Raw genomic sequence first — 23273 nt, 5'->3', positions numbered from 1 at the left:
TTGTATAACAAACACGCAGAAACTTCAAAAACATAAAGGAGAGCATGTCTTAATTTACATGCCAGCAAGTAAATATTCAACTTCTCCCCATCACCAGGTTGAAATAATTCCTTCCTATAGAAATGTAATATCATATTTTACTGTGCAGTGTTTGGAGAAGGAGAGTATTTTTCTAAAATGCTTCATTAAATTTATCCTTTAGTGTGCCCAGTAAGTACCTTTCTTTAGCAATTGTTCACAGATCAGGCAAGAACTTTGGTCCAAGTCTAAATTTTAGGGCATGATAGGAAGGTCAAATCAGAGTTGAAGTCACAACCAGTGGTACTAGGCATGGATTTCTATTCTCTAACATTGACTTATTATTTCCACCTTGAAAAACAAAACAAAAATATGTGACATCATAAAATAAAGGAAACAAACAAAATATTCTAAGTGTTCCGATGCTTTCTGTATCAAAAACAATTCTGTCATCTTCCTTTTCTGGGTGGAAAATGTTAAAATTACCTATCTAAAGCAAACACAGTTGCTGACACAATAGGACAGATGTCAAAATTTTTAGTTATTGCCTAAGTAACCATCAGCCATATAAAAAGCCAGGTATGGCTGGATGTACCTGTAACCCACACACTGAGAGAATACAGGTAGACACTGAGGCATTGCTGGTCAGACAGGCTAGTCAAAGCAGCAAGCCTTGGGTGCAGAAAGAGACCCTCTTTTAAAGGAATAAAGTAGAGATTGGAAGAAGATGGCATCCATTATCCTTTTTAGGTCTCTATGAGCACATGCCTGAACATTCACATTGTGCAGCACACACGCACACACACACACACACACACACACACACACACACACACACAAATAACTGAAATTTTCAGAATGTATAGCCACAAGTTGACATTCTGGGTGCCATGGGGCCAAGCAACCAACTGTTTTATTAAAACCATCCAAAAATATAAAGATACCATAACATACAGTTTTGTTCTTAAACACTGATTGCATTCCTTAACTGTTTTGTTGCTATGAAACTAGGGTGGAACATACATCAACTTTTGGCTCATGGTATAAAAGATACAGTTCTCTGAGGACTATGTGATAAAACACACAAACCAGAAGGTAGAAATTCATATTCAAGAACTCCTAATTCAACAAGTAAGCAAAAGACTCATCACCTTCTCATACCCTGAAAAGCATTTAGTACGTCTTCAAGAATCTTCATTTATGGCTGTAGCATATATATGAATTTTTTACACAAATGCTTAACCACTAAAACAACATTAAGAATGAGGCTAAAACATAATATGTGTTAAAAAGCAGAATATGTAGAATAGGCAAAATCAGGGTTTTGTTTAGTGAGTGTGTGTGTGTGTGTGTGTGTGTGTGTGTGTGTGTGTGTGTGTGTGTGTTTGGGATCTACTGCTCAACATTTGGAAATAATGCAGTATTATTAGGTAGAATAGTTTGTAGAAAGAATTTCAAGTGATTTTTGACTTTGTAATGCTGATTCCATAAAATCAAGTTACCTGCACAGACACGGGAAGAAATGACAAAAATTGCAAATTAGCCCATCTTTATTTGCATTCTAGCACACTGTAATTCAGTGGTTCCCTATGGACTGATGTGTCACACATACAGGACTTGAAAGAAGTTCAGCCAAGCTGGAAGGAAAAGGCAAAATTTTCATGATAAAATGTAGAAGTAAGTCACAAGTAAATCTTCATTTTTTTTCAGTTTTAACATTGTACATGTCCTTGTTTTAATATGTAATCTTTCTGAATTTTAGAATAATCCACTAAGAAATATTCATCATTGGAAACTGATTTGGGGCTCACCTAAAGAATGGCTGCTATTCTACAGAGCATACTGAATATCATTTTCATTGTTGAGTTCTTCATTGGAAATTTGGGGAATGGATTCATAGCACTGGTAAACTGTGTGGACTCTGTCAAGAGACGAAAGACTCCATCAGTGGATAAGATCCTCACTGCTCTGGCAATCTCCAGATTCTCTGTGGTGTGGGTCCTATTTCTAGATTGGTTGTTGGTTATAAAATCCTCCCCTTTATTGATTACTAGAAATACATTAAGAATGACACAGATTGCCTGGAATATATGCAATCATTTCAGCCTCTGGCTTACTACTAGCCTCAGCATCTTTTATTTTCTCAAGATAGCCATTTTTTCTAATGCTCTTTTCCTTTACCTAAAATGGAGAATTAAAAGAGTGGTTGTGATGACATTGCTGCTATCACTGGTCCTTTTGTTTTTGAATATGTTTCTAGCTATCAAACATATTGATGTCTGGGTTGATGGATACAAAATAAACACATCTAACAGTCTGAGTTCAAGTTTTGTAGAATTTCCCAAATTTATTTTATTGCCAAGTTTAATGTTCACATTGATACCTTTTGGGGTATCCTTGATAGCTTTCCTCCTCCTAATCATCTCCCTTTGGAAACACATCAGGAAGATGCAGTATTATACCAAAGGATGCAAAGATATCAGCACCTTGGCACACATCACAGCCTTGCAGACTGTGGTTGTCTTCCTCCTATTTTACATGACTTTCTTTCTGTCTCTAGTTCTAGAATTTTGGATGTTTGATATAGAGAAAAGTGTGATTCTTCTGTTTGCAAGGGTCATTATAACAATTTTTCCTTCCATACACTCATGTGTCTTCATTCTGGGACACAGTAAGCTGAGACAGGACTTGCTTTCAGTATTGTGGCAGCTGAGGTATTGGTGCAAGCATATGGGAACTTTGGATCCATAAATTGCTCTTTGTGTCACTTTAACTCTCCTAGAAGAGAAGAGGTTTACAAGAAATTATTGAATTTCTAAATTTGTGCTTTTCATATGTTTTTTAACTTTCTGAATTTTATGAAAATTTGTTAAGATGAGGTTATCCAAATATACTCCAAACTTAGGGTAACATACCCAGGTTACTTATTAATAAACAATCCTGTAACTATTTGTCACATATCCCATTTTAAGATTTACAACAGCAATATATTTTTGCAGTGAGTTACAGTTATTAAAGAAATAGTAAAGCTCTAACTGTGTCTTCCTATACACTTGATTCTCTTGTCTTTTTATAGGCAGGGCATTATATAACTTGCATATAATTGTTTATAATGTTTATTTAATGTTTCCAATTATTTATTAATTTTTACAGAATTTGGTTGTATAATAAAATTGCTTATGATTTAAAGTATAAGGTAACTGTGATAATTATCATCTCTGTCCATATATAAGTTTTTTCCAGTCTTCCCAGTATGTGTAAGACTGACTTTCTGTTTGACACAAACACTTGTTAAATTGATATACACATCTTTTCTACTAAAATATCTGTTTAAGGTTATATATTTGCTAGGATAATTCTGTATTCCTCTCTCTTCTGATAAAATGCAGTAATAAATGTTAACAGTTGTATACAAATGCATTCCTTCATATATGGTGTCTATATTAATCAAATAATCACATAAGTATTCACATGTTTATATTAGCAACAATTTAACACCATCAGAGGCAAACTGAAATTCAGAAATTGTATACAAAATAATGACAAGGATTATTTACACGGAAAACAACTCAAACTTAATTTCTTGAGAAATATTTCCCCTCATAACCCCAGTACTGAAAAAGAACTGATTTCTATTTTCAAATTCCTTAAAGTGCAACCGTAACTATCCATATAGAAACTGTGTTATAAGCAATTAAATTAATAGCTTTTCAATAAAAAAGAGAATTCAATGTAGTCCAACATTTCTCTCCTGCCCAGCAGTTCCCAAATAGCCAACACAGAGGCTTAATACTTTTTATAAATGCTCAGCTTATAGCTCAGGCTTTTTACTAGCTAACACTCAAATTTTAAGTTAACCAATGTTCCTTATTTATGCTCTGACACATGGAGGTTCCTTTATTAGCACTGCACGTTCACCTCCTGCTCCTCCTTTACCTGGCTAGTGATTCCAGACTCTGCCTTTCTCCTTCCCATTATCCTTAGGTTGATCAACTTACCTATACTTTCTGCCAATCTGCATTTTATCAGACCGATTCTCATGACAAATCTTTATAGTGTACAAGAGGTTTATTCCGCAGAAGTTCATGAATTGAGAATGTGGTTTAATTGAAATAGTTCTACCTTAACATGCTTGAAGTTTGATTGATCCCCAAATTTTCTTAGTTAGGGTTTCTATTGTTAACATAAAACATGATGACCAAAAAAAAATGGGGAGGAAAGGGTTTATTTGGCTTACATTTCCTTATCACTGTTGATCAATGAAGGAAATTAGAGCAAGAACTCAAGCAGGGCAGAAGTTTGGAGGCAGGAGTTGATGCAGAAATCATGAAAGAGTATTACATGCCGGCTCGCTGGCTGGGGATGGCACCACCTACCAAAGACAGGGCCATTCCACGCCAGTCACTAGGCATTAGGAAAATGCCTGACAGGCTTGCTTAGTCTAAACTTACAGAAGCATTTCCTTAATTAAGGTCCCCCCAGATGGATTTTGCTTGTATCAAGTTAACGTGAAATTATCCAGCACAACCAGTACTGCACAAAACCAGCCACAATGGCATATGCTGTTAATACTAGTACTTAAGAGAGGAAAGTGGGAGAACTGAGAGTTCAAATCTATCCTGGGCTATATAGCAAGTGAAAGGCCAGACTAAACTATAATAAACATGGTCTCAAACAATACATGAAACAAGCACTGAAAGTCAAAGAACAAAGAAAAAGAGACCAGGGCTACAAATTACACGTCTATCTTCATGGAAAGTGTTACTAATGGACTTGTTTTATAAAAAAATCTATTATTGACCAAATTGTGTTATTTCAAAACACTAATGTGGAAATGTATTATGTCTGCCTTTGACACTTGACCTTTACGAACATATTCAAGCCTGAGAAATTTCACAGAGGAATAGGCAGACTTTCTGTTCTGCCATTCAGTCATATAATAGCACAGAGACTTAATGTTAATTACAGATGCTTGGCTAGTAGCTTATGCTTGTTACTAAGTAGCTGTTACCACTTAAATTAATACTTTTTATCTACCCTCTACCATGTGATGACACTATTCTTTCAGCACAGCATATTCATCGTCTGCTTCTCTTGCATTCGGCTGGCAACTCCTCAGACTCCATACTTCTTCTTCCCAGAATTCTCTCTGCCCCCAAAATTCTACATAGTTATTGGGTCAATAGAACTTTTTATTAACAATAAGAGCAACACATTTTCACAGTGTACAGGATTATTCCATGTCACTAGAGAAAGGTTCTAGTCCAGTAACACTGATGTCTTTTGAGAAGTAGAGATATCTCAGGAGTCTGTCAGCACAGAGGAGAACCATGAGAGCTCACAGAGGAAACTCCTATGAGAAAGTGGCCTGTGTAAGGCAATAGGAGAATTCTCACCAGAATCAGGCCCTACTGGCTTTTAGTTTAGACTTCTACCTACAGAACTTAGGGAAAATATATTCTTGTTGTTGAAGCCACTCTGTCTATGAAGTCTTATACAAGTAGAAAATACAAATAGAATACAAATGCAAAATAAAAATAGAATACAAGAGAAAATAGTAAAAAAAAGAAAAATTGGTATTTCAAAGTGAAATATTAAGGCTACTAAGAAGACACATAAGAACTTCATTCACATTGTAAGAAATATGAAGTCTTTTCCAAAAACTTTCCCAATGATAGTTCTTAAACAGAATCATTTTGTCCTGCATGGATTTTTACTTAATATGTGTATTTGTTACAATGGAAATAACTAGATGACACATAGTAGAAGTTTGACTAGTGTATGGAGATTTTTAAGTGAGAAGAACAATACGTAGATCTAGAGAAAAACTATCATTTCTTCTTACATGGTTAGAGAACATGAAATGTTTTCATACATTGGCAACTGTGTAGTACCTAACTTATGGAAGCATAATTACTGGGTGAACAGATTGCTTTGCAACACTGGTATCATTAAGTGAAGATAACTCATTAATATGGAAACAGAAAAACAAAATATAAATTGCAACTAAAAGTAGTAAATTAAAACAGTCCAAACTTTCTGAAATACCTTAGTCAATCAAAAATATGCATACATACAGGTGTTTTGTTGGGAGATTGTCTGTTAGCCTTTTTGTGGACACCAATATCTGTGGCTATAAAATTAACTCATGTAAAATGGTGCCACAATTGAAAATGAACCTGAGTTCTTTCTCATAGTTTAAATCACCTCAACATGTCTTTTAATACCCAATGTGATATACATATTTTCTACATAGTTATTTAACTCTATTTGCCATGTGATAATGAAAAGATAACCTGTGTCCATATTACACAATTAGGATTTTTGAGGTATTTTCAACTTCTGGTAGATTGAATCCTTATATGTAGAACATGAAGATATGAAATGCTATCAAAATAATCAAAGAAGTAAATAACAGTGGAAAGTAAACTACAAGAAACAAAATGCATATAATGTTAAATAACATAGTAATAATAATCAAGAAAGCACAAAATATATGTCATCACATTGATTTAGCAAAAATCCAAACTCTACATTCACTGGATAGTTTTGGTCTTTTGATTAGCATTAGGGTACTTCTTCATTATAAACCCCACAAACATTGAATGTCCTGTCAGTAAAAGATACAAGAAGATTTTACAACAGACCAAAGATAATCAGAGTACCTATGAAAAGACATTTGCAGGAACAATTTCTCTATTCCCTCCATATAGATATCTGGAAATATTTAGAGAGTTTATTTTTCTGTAATGAGTGTAATTTAACTTGGTAAGTATTTTAATTACTTTTACCTGTTTCTATCATTAAATAGCCTGGCCCAAGGGGGGGATCCTTACAGAAAGAAGGCCTACAGCTCTGAGGATCATTCCATATTACCAATAGACTTGGTAGCCAGCAAGGAAAGCATGTGGAAATAGGTTGGTGATATTACGTTTCCCCACGGGAGGAACAGAGTAAATAAGAAGTTCAGCAGGCCACTGCATTTTAAGACTCTCCTTAGGCATTAACTTCTTCCAGGAAGGCTCCACTGCTTATGGTTCCACAATTTTATCAAACAGGACTGGGAGGAGATCAAGTATTTAAAAACAGCATATGAAAGAAATCAAAGAAGATACCAGAAAATGGAAAGATCTCCCATGCTCTTGGATTGGTAGGATCAACATAATAAAAATGGCAATCTTGCCAAAAGCAGTCTATAGATTCAATGCAATCCCTATCAAAATTCCATCACAATTCTTCAAGGACCTGGAAAGAACATTAATCAACTTTATATGGAAAAACAAAAGGCCCAGGATAGCCAAAACATCCCTATACAATAAAGGAACTTCAGGAGGCATCACCATACCTGACTTCAAGCTCTATTATAGAGCTATAGTCCTGAAAACAGCTTGGTATTGGCACAAAAATAGGCATGTAGACCAATGGAACCGAATCGAAAGCCCTAATTTTAACCCACACACCTATGAACACCTGATTTTTGACAAAGAAGCTAAAACTGTACAGTGGAAAAAAGAAAGCACCTTCAACAAATGGTGCTGGCATAACTGGGTACTGGTATGCAGAAGACTGCAGATAGATCCATGTTTATCGCCTTGTACAAAACTTAAGTCCAAATGGATCAAAGATCTCAACATACATCCAGCCACACTGAAACTTTTAGAAGAGAAAGTGGGAGATACTCTTCAACGAGTTGGTACAGGACACCACTTCCTAAACATAACACCAGTGGCACAGACACTGAGATCGACAATTAACAAATGGGACCTTCTGAAACTAAAAAGCTTCTGTAAGGCAAAGGACACAGTCACAAAGACAAAAAGGCAGGCCACAGAATGGGAAAAGATATTCACTAACCCTACATCTGACAGAGGGCTAATCTCCAAAATTTATAAAGAACTCAGGAAACAAGTCTCCAAAACACCAAAGGATCCACTAGAAAGGTGGGGTACAGAGCTAAATAGAGAATTCTCAGTAGAGGAGGCTAAAATGGCCAAGAGACACTTAAGAAAGTGCTCAACATCCTTAGCCATCAGGGAAATGCAAATCAAAACAACTCTGAGATACCATCTTACTCCTATCAGCATGGCTAGAATCAATAACACCGAAGACAATTTATGCTGGAGAGGATGTGGAGAGAGAGGAACACTCCTCCACTGCTGGTGGGAATGCCAACTCATACAGCCTCTTTGGAAATCAATATGGAGATTCCTCAGGAAAATGGGAATTAATCTACCACTAGACCCAGCAATTCCACTCTTAGGCATTTATCCAAATGAGGCAGGTTCATACAACAAGGGCATCTGCTCCACTATGTTCATAGCAGCATTGTTTGTAATAGCCAGAACCTGGAAGCAACCTAGATGCCCCTCAACTGAAGAGTGGATAGAGAAAATGTGGTACATTTACACAATGGAGTATTACTCAGCAGAAAAAACAATGGAATCTTGAAATTCGCAGGGAAATGGATAGCACTGGAAGAAACCATCCTGAGTGAGGTAACCCAGTCGCAAAAAGACAAACATGGTATGTACTCACTCATATGTGGATTTTAGATATGGATCAGGATAGTGCCAGTCTGCACTTCCACAGATAGAGAGTCTGGGAAACAGGAAAGAACCTAAAAGATATGCATATATGCATAGTACCCAAGAGAAGAGGATGGAGACAAGATCCTCTGAATGGATGGGGAACACGGCGAGGGGTGGGGGAGTGGGACCTGGGAAGAATAGGGGGGTAAAGAGGAAGGGAGTTGGTCATGGGGGAACAGAAAGTTGAGGGGGTGGGGGTAGAATAGGGGGAAGAGGGAATCATAGGATCGAAGACAGATCAGGCACCAGAGTGACCTCCAGTGATCTAAAGGTATAACACCAATTGGCCAGCTAAGCAATAGTGGAGGGACCACCTCGAATGCCCATTCCTGATAATGAACTTGATGTCTATAACCATCCGGGAGCCTTCATCCTGTGACTGATGGAAGCAGAATCAAACACACAATTAATCACTGAACTGAACCCAAGGAACCCAGTGACAGAGAGAGAGGAGCGATGAGCAAATTGGCAAAGAATGGGCTGGCAAAACCAGCAAAGACAGCTGATCTGAACAGGGGAGTGCTCTTGGACCCCAGACCGACAGTGGGGAGGCGAGCACGGGACTGATCTGGACCCCCCAAATGTGAGTGTCAGTGAGAAGGCCTGGACAACCTATGGGGCCCTGAGCTATGGATCAGTGTCTATCCCTGGTATACAAACTGTCTTCGTGTGCCTATAGCACTAAGAGAGATGCTCTCAGCCTGGACTCTTAGGGGAGTGCCTGGACCCTACCAAGAGTAAAATGACAGACTCTAGATATCCCCTATGTGGAAGGATTTGGCAATAGGGTGGGAGGGAGGGGGGGAAGGGGAGTGCGGGAGGATGGGAGGGAGAGGGAACTGGGATTGACATGTAAAACAAGCTATTTAAAATTAAAATAAAAAAATGATAAAAAAAAAACAGCATATGTCACGATTCAGGCATTAAGCTGGCCTGCCCTTCTCACCTGGCAGAATGCACTCAGGCAATACCCTGGTCAGCCTAGGTGCAAAGGACTCTTTTAAAAGAAAGACCTCCACCCACTCATGCTCTCTTTCCCATTCCTCTCTTTGCCACTCTTTTTCCACTCTCTCTTTCCTGCTGTTCCTCTGGGGACTTTTCCTGTCTCCCTCTTCTCTTCTGTCCTCTCTGTGTCTCTTTAACTCTTCTCTCTTTCCTCCCCCCTCTCTCCCTTTCTAATAAAACTTTTCCCTTAAGCTTTGTGTGCCTTGCATGTTTGTCCCTCTGCCTTGGTCACCCTCATCTGCCATGAAATGTGTGTAAGGTTCCCCTCAAGCTTTATCATAACAGCATGTAAGAGGATATTTTACATTCAAAGCATGCATCACGCTCTAGCCTTTATGTATTAAGACCATCTTATTATATAAAAAACATTTATTTTGTCTTCTAATATCCCCACAGTCATTAACATTATTAATACTGTTACAGAATTCTGTCATATAATGGTACAAAGCAAGCATTCCCATTCCAAAATGATGGTATAGAAGGGAAAGACCAGACCAAAGCCCAGCAGAGCAAATAGACTTAAAGCTCCATGACCAGCATCTTAGAACCATAATGGTATAATCTGTGGTCCTGAGAGATTAGGCAATCCAGTCCCATATTGCTCTGCTGTCCCCAGTACACATAGCTTCTCTGTTGAGGTCCTTGTGAATATCTTTTGGTAGGTAGACTCTTTCCCTCAAGGTTTTCTTTCCATCTGACACAGACATATGCAGACCCTGTGCATGCTTCCCAGCTCTGTGAGTTCATATGTGCATCCATTCTTTTGTATCTAGGAGGATTTATTTTCTTGGTGTCCTCCATCCCCTGTAGTTCTTATATTCTTTTGACTTCTTTTTCTGGAGAGTTCCCTGTGTGCTAAGGGAGAGACTTGATAGAGACATACAGAACGATATTTCATATTTTATTCTTGTTAGACACTTTACAGAAATCAAACAAAACAATAAAGTAACAATGAGTGTGTGTGACCATGCTAATGAATTATAAGGAATAAGTTTCCAGTTACATATTAGGTATCAGCTCCCAGTTAGAGAAAAGATTAAATTTTCTCAGGTGCATAGGGAAGATGAAGGCTTTGAACAGGAAAACTGAATCAAATCTATAAGTGATATCCTTTAAATATTAATTTCTCCAATGTTTTTGTTAGAGTATCCATAATAAGAAAGTATACATGCCATCTGCATGTTCTATAGTGCTTTCTATTTGATTTACATATTTCCTAAAAGATTTAATGTTTGTTGTTTAAGGAACACACTGGCATAGGTTACCCTTCTTACAGCAAATTAACTGGAAAAGATAATAATGCCATAGGCATACATACAGACAACAGTGTGGTAGGGGCTGTGAGGTGAGATCAGGCCCATGTGTTAGAGGAAAAGGAGTCAGAAGGAAATTGGGATGTTTCCCTTTTTGTAACACAGTTGGCTATTGCTAAGAGTAATCAGTGAGTGTTCAGATAAAGAATGTCAGGTGGTCAACTCTGACCTCTCTCCTGGCAGACTATTACTGGAAGTTGATGAGGTTGAAAGGTAAAACTCTAAAAAACCAATTTGCTTTAGTTTCTGAAATTACAGTTAAAGCAAAGTGTAAGAACACTGTATGATGGTGTGGCCCTAGTAATAATTTTCCATAAATGATTGTATTACATTTAAACATTTTACTAGCTACAATGCAAACTTTATAAAACCAAATCTTACAGACCATAAGCAATTCAAAAACTTGTAAAATCATGTAAGAGGATACATCTTCATTTACATACTAGCAAATAAGAATCCAGCATCACTTTGATTTATTGCTGAAGGATTTCTTTCAATGAAAGGAAACACATTATATAATATGACTTATTTTTTTGCAGTTGAGGGAAGAACAGCATTTTTTTCAAAGAAAACACCACTGAACTCATTTAATAGACAGTATTACATTTCTGATTGGCAGTGTTTGCAGGAACATAGGAGTTGAGAACTTCAGTGTGCTTCAAGTCATCTAAAAACCCGGCACTGGGAAAAATTTCAGTCACAAAATATATCACAACCAAGGATTTTTGTTTCTTTCTGTCTCAATTAATTCATTACTGCCATCCTAGTCATGTAGAGATTACTTCTGAAAGTTTGACAGTGAGTTCATGGCATTTGATGAACTATATTTAGCGACAAGAGCAAAATGGTTCTTTGTCAGATTATCTCTGCATGAATTTCTCCATATTTTTCTAATGATGCAGGAAACTTAATATACTCAGAAAAGTGTGGTTTAAGGCCACATTGCCTACACAAATTTTGATACAGTTATGTTAGAAACATCTCACACAAAGGTGATCTTGGCAGCTGGGATTACATACCTGAATCCCAGCATTAGGGAAATGTATAAGACAAGAGCAGGGTCTCAGAGCTGGCATTCATTCTGAGAGTTAATTTCTAGCCATGTTGTGGAGATCATAGCAGTCTGAGTGAATATTAGGCGCAGTGAAGTCTGGAGCAGTTTGAGGATCACCCCTTTGGTTGAGTTAGAGTAAGAGCTAGTGGCCAGCTCTTTTGCTTCTCTGATCTTCCTCTTAACACTTGAACCCCAATATCTGTCCTTGGGTCTTTTATTTTTCATGCAACACTAGATTTACCAACTCTACTCTTATCTACTGAGAGATGAGTCACCAATTCTGACACAGTTGGAAAATTTGGGAGTGCCCACTTATTTTTATGAACTTACGTTAATAAATATGGAAGAGACCAAGAAAGTAAAAAAAAACCTTGAAGTAAAAATGACATGATTATCTAATTGAAGGAGACTATAAATCCTTCATGGAGGCATGGGTATAGATGTATTGATTCTATCGGTATATACACTTTCACTATATTTCCTGGTTGGTGTTCTGCTTTTCATTACTGCTAATGTAAGCATCATGAGGAGATGTAGTTACATAAAAAAGTTCTTAAGATCACCACTACACTCCCTTTGATTCACAAGACATGCAAACAACTCCATTCTCTTGTAAGCTATCACACACCTCCTGTCTTTCATCACATCAGTTTGGGGGAATAACAGGGAGGAAAATGTTATTGACTAGATCCTCTTTTCATTTTCAGCAACCCTCATGCTTTTTCCTATGAAATAGCTGTTTGTTCTGGTTTGGGCATGAAAGAATCTAAAACAAGCTCTACTTTCAATTCTTTGCCAGTTTATGCACTGGCTAAGAATGAAAAGCTTGAATTCTGAAGACCTATAAACAGGATACGGTGTATGTTGTGCTAGATATGAAACTGATAGAATGTTTATTTATTCTCTTAATAGCGAAAAATCAGCATATAAAACCTACAAAACAACTTGGACACCACATCTGGAATTTTTGTAGACAAGGAGGCAGGAAAATTGTAAGATACAAAGGATAAGGGAGTTATCTATGTATTTGTATCTCTAGGTAATGTCAGAAGCTATACCCAAAAGTGTCACCATCATGACTTCCCAAACATGAGCTAGACAAAGACAAAAGCAAACATCCTAAAGTTCACTAAGAAAACAATAGGAGGCATTAAACTAAAGCAAAGAACTGCAGACATCCAAGGAGTGCTGAGTGTGAGAAATAGTCTTCTTGCAGGAAAAGCACATCAATTGATTATCCAATACCAAATGGTTGACCCAGGAGATATGCATACAAGTAACAATATATAGATTGAGTGGGTTACATTTATGTATATGTAAATATGTATGGGTGCATGTATGTATGTATATAACCACAATGAATGGCAAAAGAGCCCGTGAATTTGAAAGAGATCAGGAGAGAAACATGAGAGGTTTAGGATGGAGAATAGATATGGTAAAGTTGTGTAATGATATTATAATATGAAATTTTAAACAATTATTGCTTAAATAAGTAAGTTTTTCTTACATCAATAACAAAAAATCACTGAGAACAAAATCAGAATTATTCTAAAAAATTAGTATACCTAGGAATAAAATGAAATAAAGAAAGAAATCTACAATAAAATGAGAAAACACTGAATCAAAAAGTAGAAGAAAATACCTGAAAACCAAAGGAGTTTTACTGAACTAGATATAAGTAATCAGAAAGTTAATATTAAAGCACAAGTACTATAAATACCTAAAGAAATTCTGTGCAAAATACAAATGTTTCACGAATTTTAATCTATTAGTAATACATAGTAACAAAACAAATGAATGTATTTATGTACAAATCAATTGTAGGTGAGTATATTAAAATTATATAATAATGTGAATGTAATATAATTATAATATAATGTTATCATAATATAATATATTCCAGCTATAAACAAATTCATGACAAAAGTCCCAAAAACATACACTCATGATGTATGTGTCTTGATTCAGAAACCTTGATTTTCCTTAGTATTTTTTTTGTTTTTTTTATTTCATTTTACATTCCAAGCACAGTTCTGCCTCCTAGCCCTCCTTCCACCTCCTCACTTCTCCCCAGGCCACCCCCAGTCCATTCCTGCTCACAGATAAGGGCTCCAATGAGGAGCCCATATAGTCTGGCACAATAGATTGGACAGGCCCATGCATTAAGACTGAGCTTCCCATACCACCTTCAGGAATGGGTTTCAACAATCTGCTCATGTACCAAGTTTTTATCATGGTCCTACTGCCAGGGGCTTCTCTTATAATCCAAGCTTCACAAATTTCTCCCACATAAAGAGGGACTAGTTTGGTCCCCCGGAGTCTCCACAGTTGTAGGTCTGGAGTTCATGAGTTTCCACCTTATTGATGAAGACACCACACAGGTTGGTAATAAGAAATAATTAAGTCAAGATGTAATTGGCCTGGAAGGTTACTCACTGATGTATAGGTTTCATAAGGGTGGATAGTGAAATTCAGGTTGCTCAGGATATATGGCATCAATGATTTTAGCTCTGAACCATTTGAACTACAATTCAAACATGCCAAGCAAGGTATGCCTACTAGTGACAAAGTTTCAAGACATACTGTGTTCACCCTTTGGTCAGGATTGCTTTGGTCTACTGAAGTTGGTTTAGCACTTCAAAGACCAGATTGTCTCTGCATTGCTCTCTGAAACATGTGACTCATGTGGCTCAGCCTGCTGGGATGGATGCTGATGCTGTCCGTTTGCCTGTACTTTGCTCATTCTTCTTCTTTCAGAGCATTCACTGCATATTGCATTACGATGTAGTTCCCATCCTGACCAGACAGCATACCCTTCTACAGCATCATTGCTACCAGTCATGAAAGTCAAGAGACAGACACTGATGGGAAGAGAAGCATCCAGTCTAAAAGCAGTTGGTGCTGGACACGGAGGAGACAGAGAATGAAAAAGATTCTTACAGTGTTGATAAGCTGATCTGTTTAAGTGTCCATTTCATGTAACTGTTGAGTTGTCTTCCTACTTTCAAGGTTTCAAATGACAAAGTTCAAGTTGACTAAATGCTTGCATATAATGCCCTGTAATATAAACATGAAACCATTTAAACAATTTCTTGACCACTAACATAACTTTTAGCATGAGATGGATGTATAATACAAGTGGAATAAGAAGAAAACCTGAATTATTAAAATGAAAAGGGAAACAATTTTTATTCAAATAAATATTTATAGGTGGGTAAGGGTGTGTTTGTGAGAGGATGTATACTACGTACCTACATATAAACATACATAATCATGTTTACAGAGCATATGAGAAATAAGGCAAAAGTTTAGGTAATGTGAAGAGTTGAAGAACACTGAGTACCATGTGCATATCCAACGTGCAGGCATTCAAAGAAATTCCATGCACTGAAATGTCAGAGGTATCCTATTGTTTTTCATATTGATGAGGTCTTTTGAAGTGCCAAATCCCAAATTTAAGGAAGAAAAATACCAAAAAATGCAAATGAACACATTTTCATTTGCATGTCAGGGAAGTAGAAGTCAGTGTGATCTTCAGTATCTGACAAAAGGATTATGGGTTGTAGCATGCTAGGCATAAAAATCTGGATGAACTCAGCTACTTTGTGAGAAAATGCAAGATTATCATGACCACCTTCAGAAGTGAATAACTAGAAAATACTGATTTTCATTGGTTTGTTATTGTGTTTTCAACTTTAACATTGAAGAAGCAAATTTTTGATAAAAATGTATGTAATATTTTAGACAAATTAATACATATTAAGCAGTAATAAATGTCATTCAAGCATTGTTTTAAGAAGAATGGATGTGGTCATACAGACCACACAAACAATCATTTTAATTATGGAATTGATGACTGATGTTTGAATGGATTCCTAGGTCTGTGAGTACCATGGACTGAGTCAAGAGAAGAAAAATCTCACAAACGACATAAAATACCTTGGGATAACACTAATCACACAAGGGAAAGACCTGTATAGCAAAAACTTTGAGTCATTAAGGAAAGAAACTAAAGAAGATACCAGAAGGTGGAAAAATCTCTTGTATAGGTAGGATCAACATAGTAAAAATGGCAATCTTATGAAAGCAATATACAGATTTAATGCAATCCCCATTAAAATCCAAGCACAATTCTTCACAGACCTTGAAAGAACAATAATCAATTTTGTATGGAAAAACAAAAGACCCAGAACAACCTTATTCAACAGAGAAACATCTGGAGGAATTGCCATCCCTGACTTTAAGCTCTTTTATAGAGCTGTAGTCCTGAAAACAGTTTGGTATTGGCACAAAAATAGATAGGTAGACCAATGGAATTGAATGGAAAACCCTGATATTAACCCATACATGTATGAACATCTAATTTTAGACAAAGAAGCTAAAAATATACAATGGAAAAAAGAAAGCATCTTCAACAAATGGTGCTGAGATAACTGGATGCTGGAATGTAGAAGAATGTGCATAGATCCATGTGTATCACCATGCACAAATCTTAGGTCCAAATGGATCAAAGACTTCAACATCAATCCAGCCACGCTGAACCTCTTGGAAGAGAAAGTGAGAGGCACCTGTGAATGAATTGGTACAGGACAGAGCTTCCTGAACATAAATCCAGTAACACAAACACTGAGTTCGACAATTAATAAATGGGACCTCCTGAAACTGAGAAGCTTCTGTAAGGCAAGACACAGTCAGCAAGATAAAAAGGCACCCCATAGATTGGGACAAGATATTCACTAACCCCACATATGACAGAGAGCTGATCTCCAAAATTTACAAAGAACTCAAGAAGCAAGTCTTCAAAACACCAAAGATTCCAATCAAAAAATGAACAACGGGATCTCTTGGACCCCAGACCGACAGCTGAGAGGCCAGCATGGGACTGATCCAGACCCCCTGTGTGTGAGAGTCAGTGAGGAGGCCTGGGCAACCTATGGGGCCCTGGGCAGTAGATCAGTATTTATCCCTGGCATACAAACGGACTTCGTGTGTCCATAACACAAAGAGGGACGCTCTCTCAGCCTGGACTCTTAGGGGTGTGTCTGGCCCCTGCCCTGAGTGAAACGACAGACTCTAGATATTCCCTATGTGGAAGGAAGTGGGGAGGCGGATAGGATGGGAGGCTGGGGGGGATAGTGAGCGGGTGCAGGAGAAGGGGAGGGAGAGGGAACTAGGATTGACATGGGAAACAAGCTATTTAAAATTAAAGTAATAAAAAAAGAAAAAATGGGGTACAGAATTACATAGAGAATTCTCAGTAGAGTAGACTACAATGGTTGAGAGACAATTGAGAAAGTGCCAACATCCCTAGCCATCCGGGAAATGCAAATCCAAACAACTCTGAGATACCATCTCACTCCTGTCAGAATGGCTAAAACCAAAAACACCAATGACAATTTATGCTGGAAAGTATGTGGGAAAAGGGGAACACTCCTACACTGCTGGTGGGAGTTCTGACTTGTACAGCCACTTTGGAAATCAGTATGGAGATTCCTTAGGAAAATGGGAATCAGTCTCCCCCAAGACCCAGCAATTCCACTCTTAGGCATATTCCCAAAAGACGCACATTCATACAAGGATGTCTGCTCCAGTATGTTCATAGCAGCATTATTTGTAATAGCTAGAACCTGGAAGCAACCTAGATGCACCTCAACTGAAGAGTGGATAGAGAAAATGTGGTACATTTATGCAATGGAGTACAATTCAGTGGGAAAAAAACAATGGAATCTTGGAATTTGCAAGCAAATGGATGGCACTAGAAGAAACCATCCTGAGTGAGGTAACCAAGTCACATAAAGAGAAACATGGTATGTACTCACTCATTTATGAATTTTAGATATGAATCAGGGGAGTGCCAGCATACAATCCCACTGCCAGAGAGTCAAGGAAACAGAACCTAGAACCTTCATCCAGAGACTGATGAAAGCAGAAAAACACTGAACTGAACTAGAATCCAGTGTCAGAAAGAGAACTGATGGGCAAGGGAGTTAAGAGTGGGCTGGTTTAACCCACAGAAACAGTTGACCTGAACAAGGGGGAGCTCTTGGACTCCAGATTGATGGCTGCATGGACAGCATGGGACTGACCCAGACTCCCAGAATGTGGGTGTCAGTGAGGAGGCCTAGGTAATCTATGGGGCCTTGGGTAGTATTTACCCATAGTATACAAATAGACTTTGAGTGCCCATGTCACAATATGGGAGGCTCTCTCAGCCGGGACTCTTGGGGTAGAGCCTAGGCCCTGCCCTGGATGAAATGATAGTTACTGGGCATCCACCATGGAGGGCCTCACCCTCATTGGTGATCGGAGTAGAGATTGGGTGGGGGACTGGGGGACCTGGTGGGGAGGGCAAGGGAGGAGGGGAGGGAGAGGGAATTGGGATTGACATGTGAAACACGATTTCTCTAACCTAAATTTAAAAAAAAGAAAGAAAAATCTCTTCAGTGGATCAGATACTCACAGCCTTAACTTTCTGCATAATCATTCTCCTCTGAGTGTTACTTCTAGATTGTTTGCTGGGCATAATTTACCCAGATGTATCGGTGGCTGAAAAGACAATAAAAATAACTTATGTTGTCTGAACCCTGACTAATCATATTAGTAACTGGCTGGTTTCCAGTCTCAGCACCTTTTATTTTCTCAAGATAGGCACTTTTTTGAACTCTCCTTTTTCTACAAAGAGGACTTAAAGAGGTTATTTTTATGGGCATTTGTGCTGCCCATGGTCCTCTTGGTTTTAAATGTAAGGCACCCTAGTTTGATGGAACAGAAGACCATGTTTCTTATATATACTTTTAATGTAAATGGCTTTCTAAAATTCTCCATGTTAGTTTTATTCACCACTTTTACCTTCAACTTCATCTCCTTCACTGTGTCCCTAGCCACTTCCCTTCTTTGAAGAACATGCAACATAATATCAAGGGATGCAGAGATGTCAGCACTGCAGCCCACATCAAAGCCTACTAATCCATTACCAGATTCTTCCCACTTTATTGAATTTTCTTTCTCTCCTTATCAGTATGTGCTTTAGTATTTGAAATATATAGCAAGTTGATTATTCCCATTGTGATGGCTACTGTCATGATATTTCCTGCTGTCTGTTCATTTGTGCTAGTTCTTGGACATAATAAGCTCACACAAGCCTGTGCAATGGTGGTTAAGTTGCAGGTCCAAAGATACACAACTCCCAGTTTCATAGAAAACTCCAGAAACATGAAGAAAAAACCACACAGAATTCTAGTACTTATAAAGCTGTGCTTTTGATATATTCTCTTGTATTTTACTTTGTGATTTTGCGAAAGTTTACTTAGAATAAGGAATAACTTTTTGTTCCTTTGTAATCCAGTTAGAAGTCAACTGCCTTACTCAACTGTCTTCTGTAGTTTATTTTAATCATTTTATCTTGTCACTTGCAGCTATAAAAATCCATTGCATGTAGCCAGGCGTTGGTGGTGCATGTCTTTAATCCCAGCACTCAGGAGGCAGAGGCAGGCAGATCTCTGTGAGTTCCAGGACAGGCTCCAAAACAATACAGAGAAACCCTGTCTCAAAAAACAAAAAAAAATCCACTACATATATCCGGCTTTTTCCTTTGGGCCACTAACCAGCTCTCAAATTATGACACAGAGATCTCTTATTGGATATGAATGTTCAGTCTTAGCTTAGCTCTTGTTTTAATGTTTCTCCATTTTGCCTTGGGGCTTTTTACCTTTGTTTCTTTCTTTGTTCCTTTCTTTCTTTTTTGTTTTTCTCCACCCTTGCTCCCCCCCTCTGTCTCTTTCTTTCTTTCCTTTTTTCTGTATATCTTATTTAACTGCTGTCTCCATATCTGACTGGTGACTGCCTGGATTCTGGTCCTAGGTTTGTTCCTCTCTTTCTTCCTTGTTCTCTTCTTCTTCTCCCCTCTTTCCTCCTATTTATTCTATCTGCCTGCTAGCCACACCTATCCTACTCTTGCCTAGATATTGGCTATTCAGCTTTTTATTAGACATATCCAGTGCCTTAGGCAGACAAGGTGAAGCAAATGCAACATGTCTTTAGCAAGGAGGAGGCAGAGATTAAGGTTCTCACTGTGAATGAACTCATTCATTTCAATGTTTGCTTCATTGGACAACAGATGTGTTCCTTCCTGCATTCACAGGCACAGATGAAGTACTCTGAGTTTATTTACCACCTGTATCTAATAATACATTCTTGAAAGCACTTGAATGAACTCTTAATCATCAATAGAATTTAAGCATGATGCACACATTTCTTATGTAAAAATAATATGGATTATTACGTTTTAATAATAAAGATTTTAATCCAAATAAAATGCGTTTATTGGAAAACACTTGTCTCTCTTTCTCTGTGTGTGTGTGTATGTGTGTTTGCATATGAGAGGGGAGAGAGATCAAGAGGGAGAATATAGGTTTTTATGAACAGAAAACGTAGTTTTTCATTACTGAATATGTAAGAAATAGTGCATTAACTAGGTGATAGATTTAAGAAAGCACACTTTATGACATATTCACATCTGATCCTGCAGGCTGTTTTCAGGCTTTAAAGAAAGCTCAGTGCTCAGAAAGTAGCATATTACATGGTGAAATATAACACTGTTAAAACCTCAAACACAAGAGGGCAGGTTAGGTATGTGCCCAGTGGAGACTTGCAAATGCACCCACATTTACTTAGTTTTAGCAGTTTAGAATTCAGTGTCATCATTGGTGACAAAAGACTGAGCTGCTGTTGCTAGGACACATAATCTGTATGAAGTGCCAGTGAGCTGTGAAAAGAAAGCTACAAGGTCTTTGACTGCTTTGAGGAATTTTTTCTAAACATGAAGAATGTTCTTGAATTTTCATGAATCAGATATTTGCAACATTTTAGGTAAATTCAAAGGGATCATCTGTGAACGCTGGCACTGGGGCATTGTATTAAGGTGAATGGGTACAATGCTAATGATCACACTTGCAATCATTTTCAATATGGAATTCATAGTTGGAAATTTGGGAAATGGATTCATAGCTGTGGCAAACATCGTGTACTGGGTCAAGAGAAGAAACATCTCTTCAGTGGATCAGATTCTCATTGCCTTGGCTATCGCCAGAATCTCTGTGCTCTGTGTAATATTCATAGACTGGTGGATGTCTGCATTTTACCCAGGTTTTTTGACTATGGGATGTATGGTAAGAATAATTTATATTACATGGACAGTAACCAATCATTTCAGCATCTGGCTTGCTACCATCCTCAGCATCTTTTATTTTCTCAAGATAGCTGTTTTCTCTAACTCTGTGTTCTTCTTCCTAAAGAGGAGATTTAAAAAGGTGGTTTCAGTCATAATGCTGTTGTCTCTGTTGCTCTTGTTTTTAAATATCCTAATGATAAATGGCAACATTGATACAATGATTAATGAATCTAGAAGAAATGCATCTTACACTTCCATTGTAAGAACTTACCCACAGTTCTTTAGGTTTCTCATATTCCCCAGCTTTATATTTACAGTCATTCCCTTCACTATGTCCTTGATGGCTTTTCTTCTGCTCATCTTCTCCCTGTGGAGACATTTGAAGAACCTGCAGCACAGCATCAAAGGATGCAGAGATGTTAGCACCACAGCCCACATAAAGGCTCTGCAAATGGTGATTGTCTTTCTCATGCTTTACATATGTTTCTTTTTTTCTATAATTGCAATATTTTTAACATCTGAACTAGAAAATATTCAAATCATCTTGTTCACAAAGGCTACTCTAATAACTTTTCCTGCTGTTCACTCATGTGTGCAGATTCTGGGAAACAGTAAACTGAGACAGGCCTTTCATTCTGTACTGCAGTGGGTGAGGTTCAAGTCAGACAAGGGATCTTCACATCCCTAGACCACTTCAAAGATGAGCTCACATATTCTTTAAGAACATCAGTTTATGAGAAGGGCTTGTATGTCTATATAATTTATGTATTAAACTTTATAAATTTTGACTACTGTGTTTAGAAAAATCACCATCCAAACCACAGAGCTTTTTAGCATGTGTCAGATTTCTGTCTTAGTGTAATTTTTTTACAGAAGAATATTTACAAAGCATATTTAAACATAAGAATTCCTTAGAGTATATATTATGTTTTAAAGTTTTGATGAGTTTAAAAATTTTTCAGATCATAGATAAGTGTATGATGTCATATGTAAAATTTATATTTATAATGAGCATGTGAGCAATGGCATTAAAAAGAGCACGTCATTTAGTTTGCCCCACCATCCTATCTTGAGGCATCATCTTTGCGCAACCCCTCTCAGTTTCGCAAATGCAGACAATTCCTCAAAGATGTTGTCCTGAAGGCCCAAAGGTTTGCTATCAAATACAAAGAATGTTGATGTGACACAGGTGGCCCAGAATATCCTGTGGAAATGGATGAAGAACCAAGCGTTTGTATTCCAACATACACTTGTGTATCTTTAAGCCAGAATGCATGCATTTGAAGAAAAATATACAAGCTAAATCATCAAACACTGGGACAATATACGGAAAGTCTCATGGCTGCTTCTAATGTTTTCCAGAGACTGACATATAAACAAGAACAGTTAAAATGTATTGACTTTTACTTCTTCTCATGCAATATTTACTGCTGTTACTTTTTCTTTAAAATTTGGATAGATTCTGTTTGTGCCTTATTGAAACTTCGAGAGACAATGTCAGATCTGGTGAAGTTGACTGCATGGGCATCTATGAGTTTTTTAGCACTAGTCGGGGAAATGTCAAATTCATTTTACATACTTTGTAGTTAAAACTGCTTTATATATATGAAAACTGAAGTTGGATTTTTTTTACAAAAATTGCTTCAATTAGTAATTTTGTACTGATTTTTATTTTTGATAATGCATTAGAAATATTGTCATGAATTGTTTTTAATTTTTTAGGTTTAGTTATCTCCCACTCTTGCTTTCAAATTTATGACTTCAAATTTTACTAATTATTGATATATACATGCATATATGTGCACATTATTTCCAAGTACATGAGTATAACCTACTTATTCTGTATAATGTTATTTGTGTGTATGTTTCTGACCATTTGGTATTGGACAGTCTTCACTGGAGAAGACAATTTCTTCTACCTTCAGAATTTCTTAATTGTCTGTATTTCTTTGCTGAGGGTAGAGGCCTTGTGACCATTCCCCTCTCCATTTGATTTGTCCATTGTGGTTTCCCTCGTTCAGATCATGATTAGGCAACCAGTGAAACATTATAGGTGTAGCTTCTGACATCCATAGCAAACAGAATCTCTCAAGAAACTCTCTGATCCTTTGGCTCTTCCAATCTTC

General features: G+C 37.4%; 1 protein-coding gene across 1 annotated transcript; it reads left to right on the top strand.

Moving 5' to 3' along the window:
- Nucleotides 1-1819: 1819 nt before the first annotated feature.
- LOC101822478 (taste receptor type 2 member 14-like) lies at nt 1820-2769 on the top strand. Its single transcript, XM_005072963.3, has one exon. The coding sequence runs from the start codon at nt 1837-1839 to the stop codon at nt 2767-2769; it is 933 nt and encodes a 310-aa protein (XP_005073020.1). The 5' UTR covers nt 1820-1836.
- Nucleotides 2770-23273: the final 20504 nt, after the last annotated feature.

The sequence above is a fragment of the Mesocricetus auratus genome, unplaced genomic scaffold (assembly GCF_017639785.1).
Source record: "Mesocricetus auratus isolate SY011 unplaced genomic scaffold, BCM_Maur_2.0 Super-Scaffold_100001, whole genome shotgun sequence".
Classification (NCBI taxonomy): domain Eukaryota; kingdom Metazoa; phylum Chordata; class Mammalia; order Rodentia; family Cricetidae; genus Mesocricetus; species Mesocricetus auratus.
This window is presented reverse-complemented; position numbering and strand designations above follow the sequence as displayed.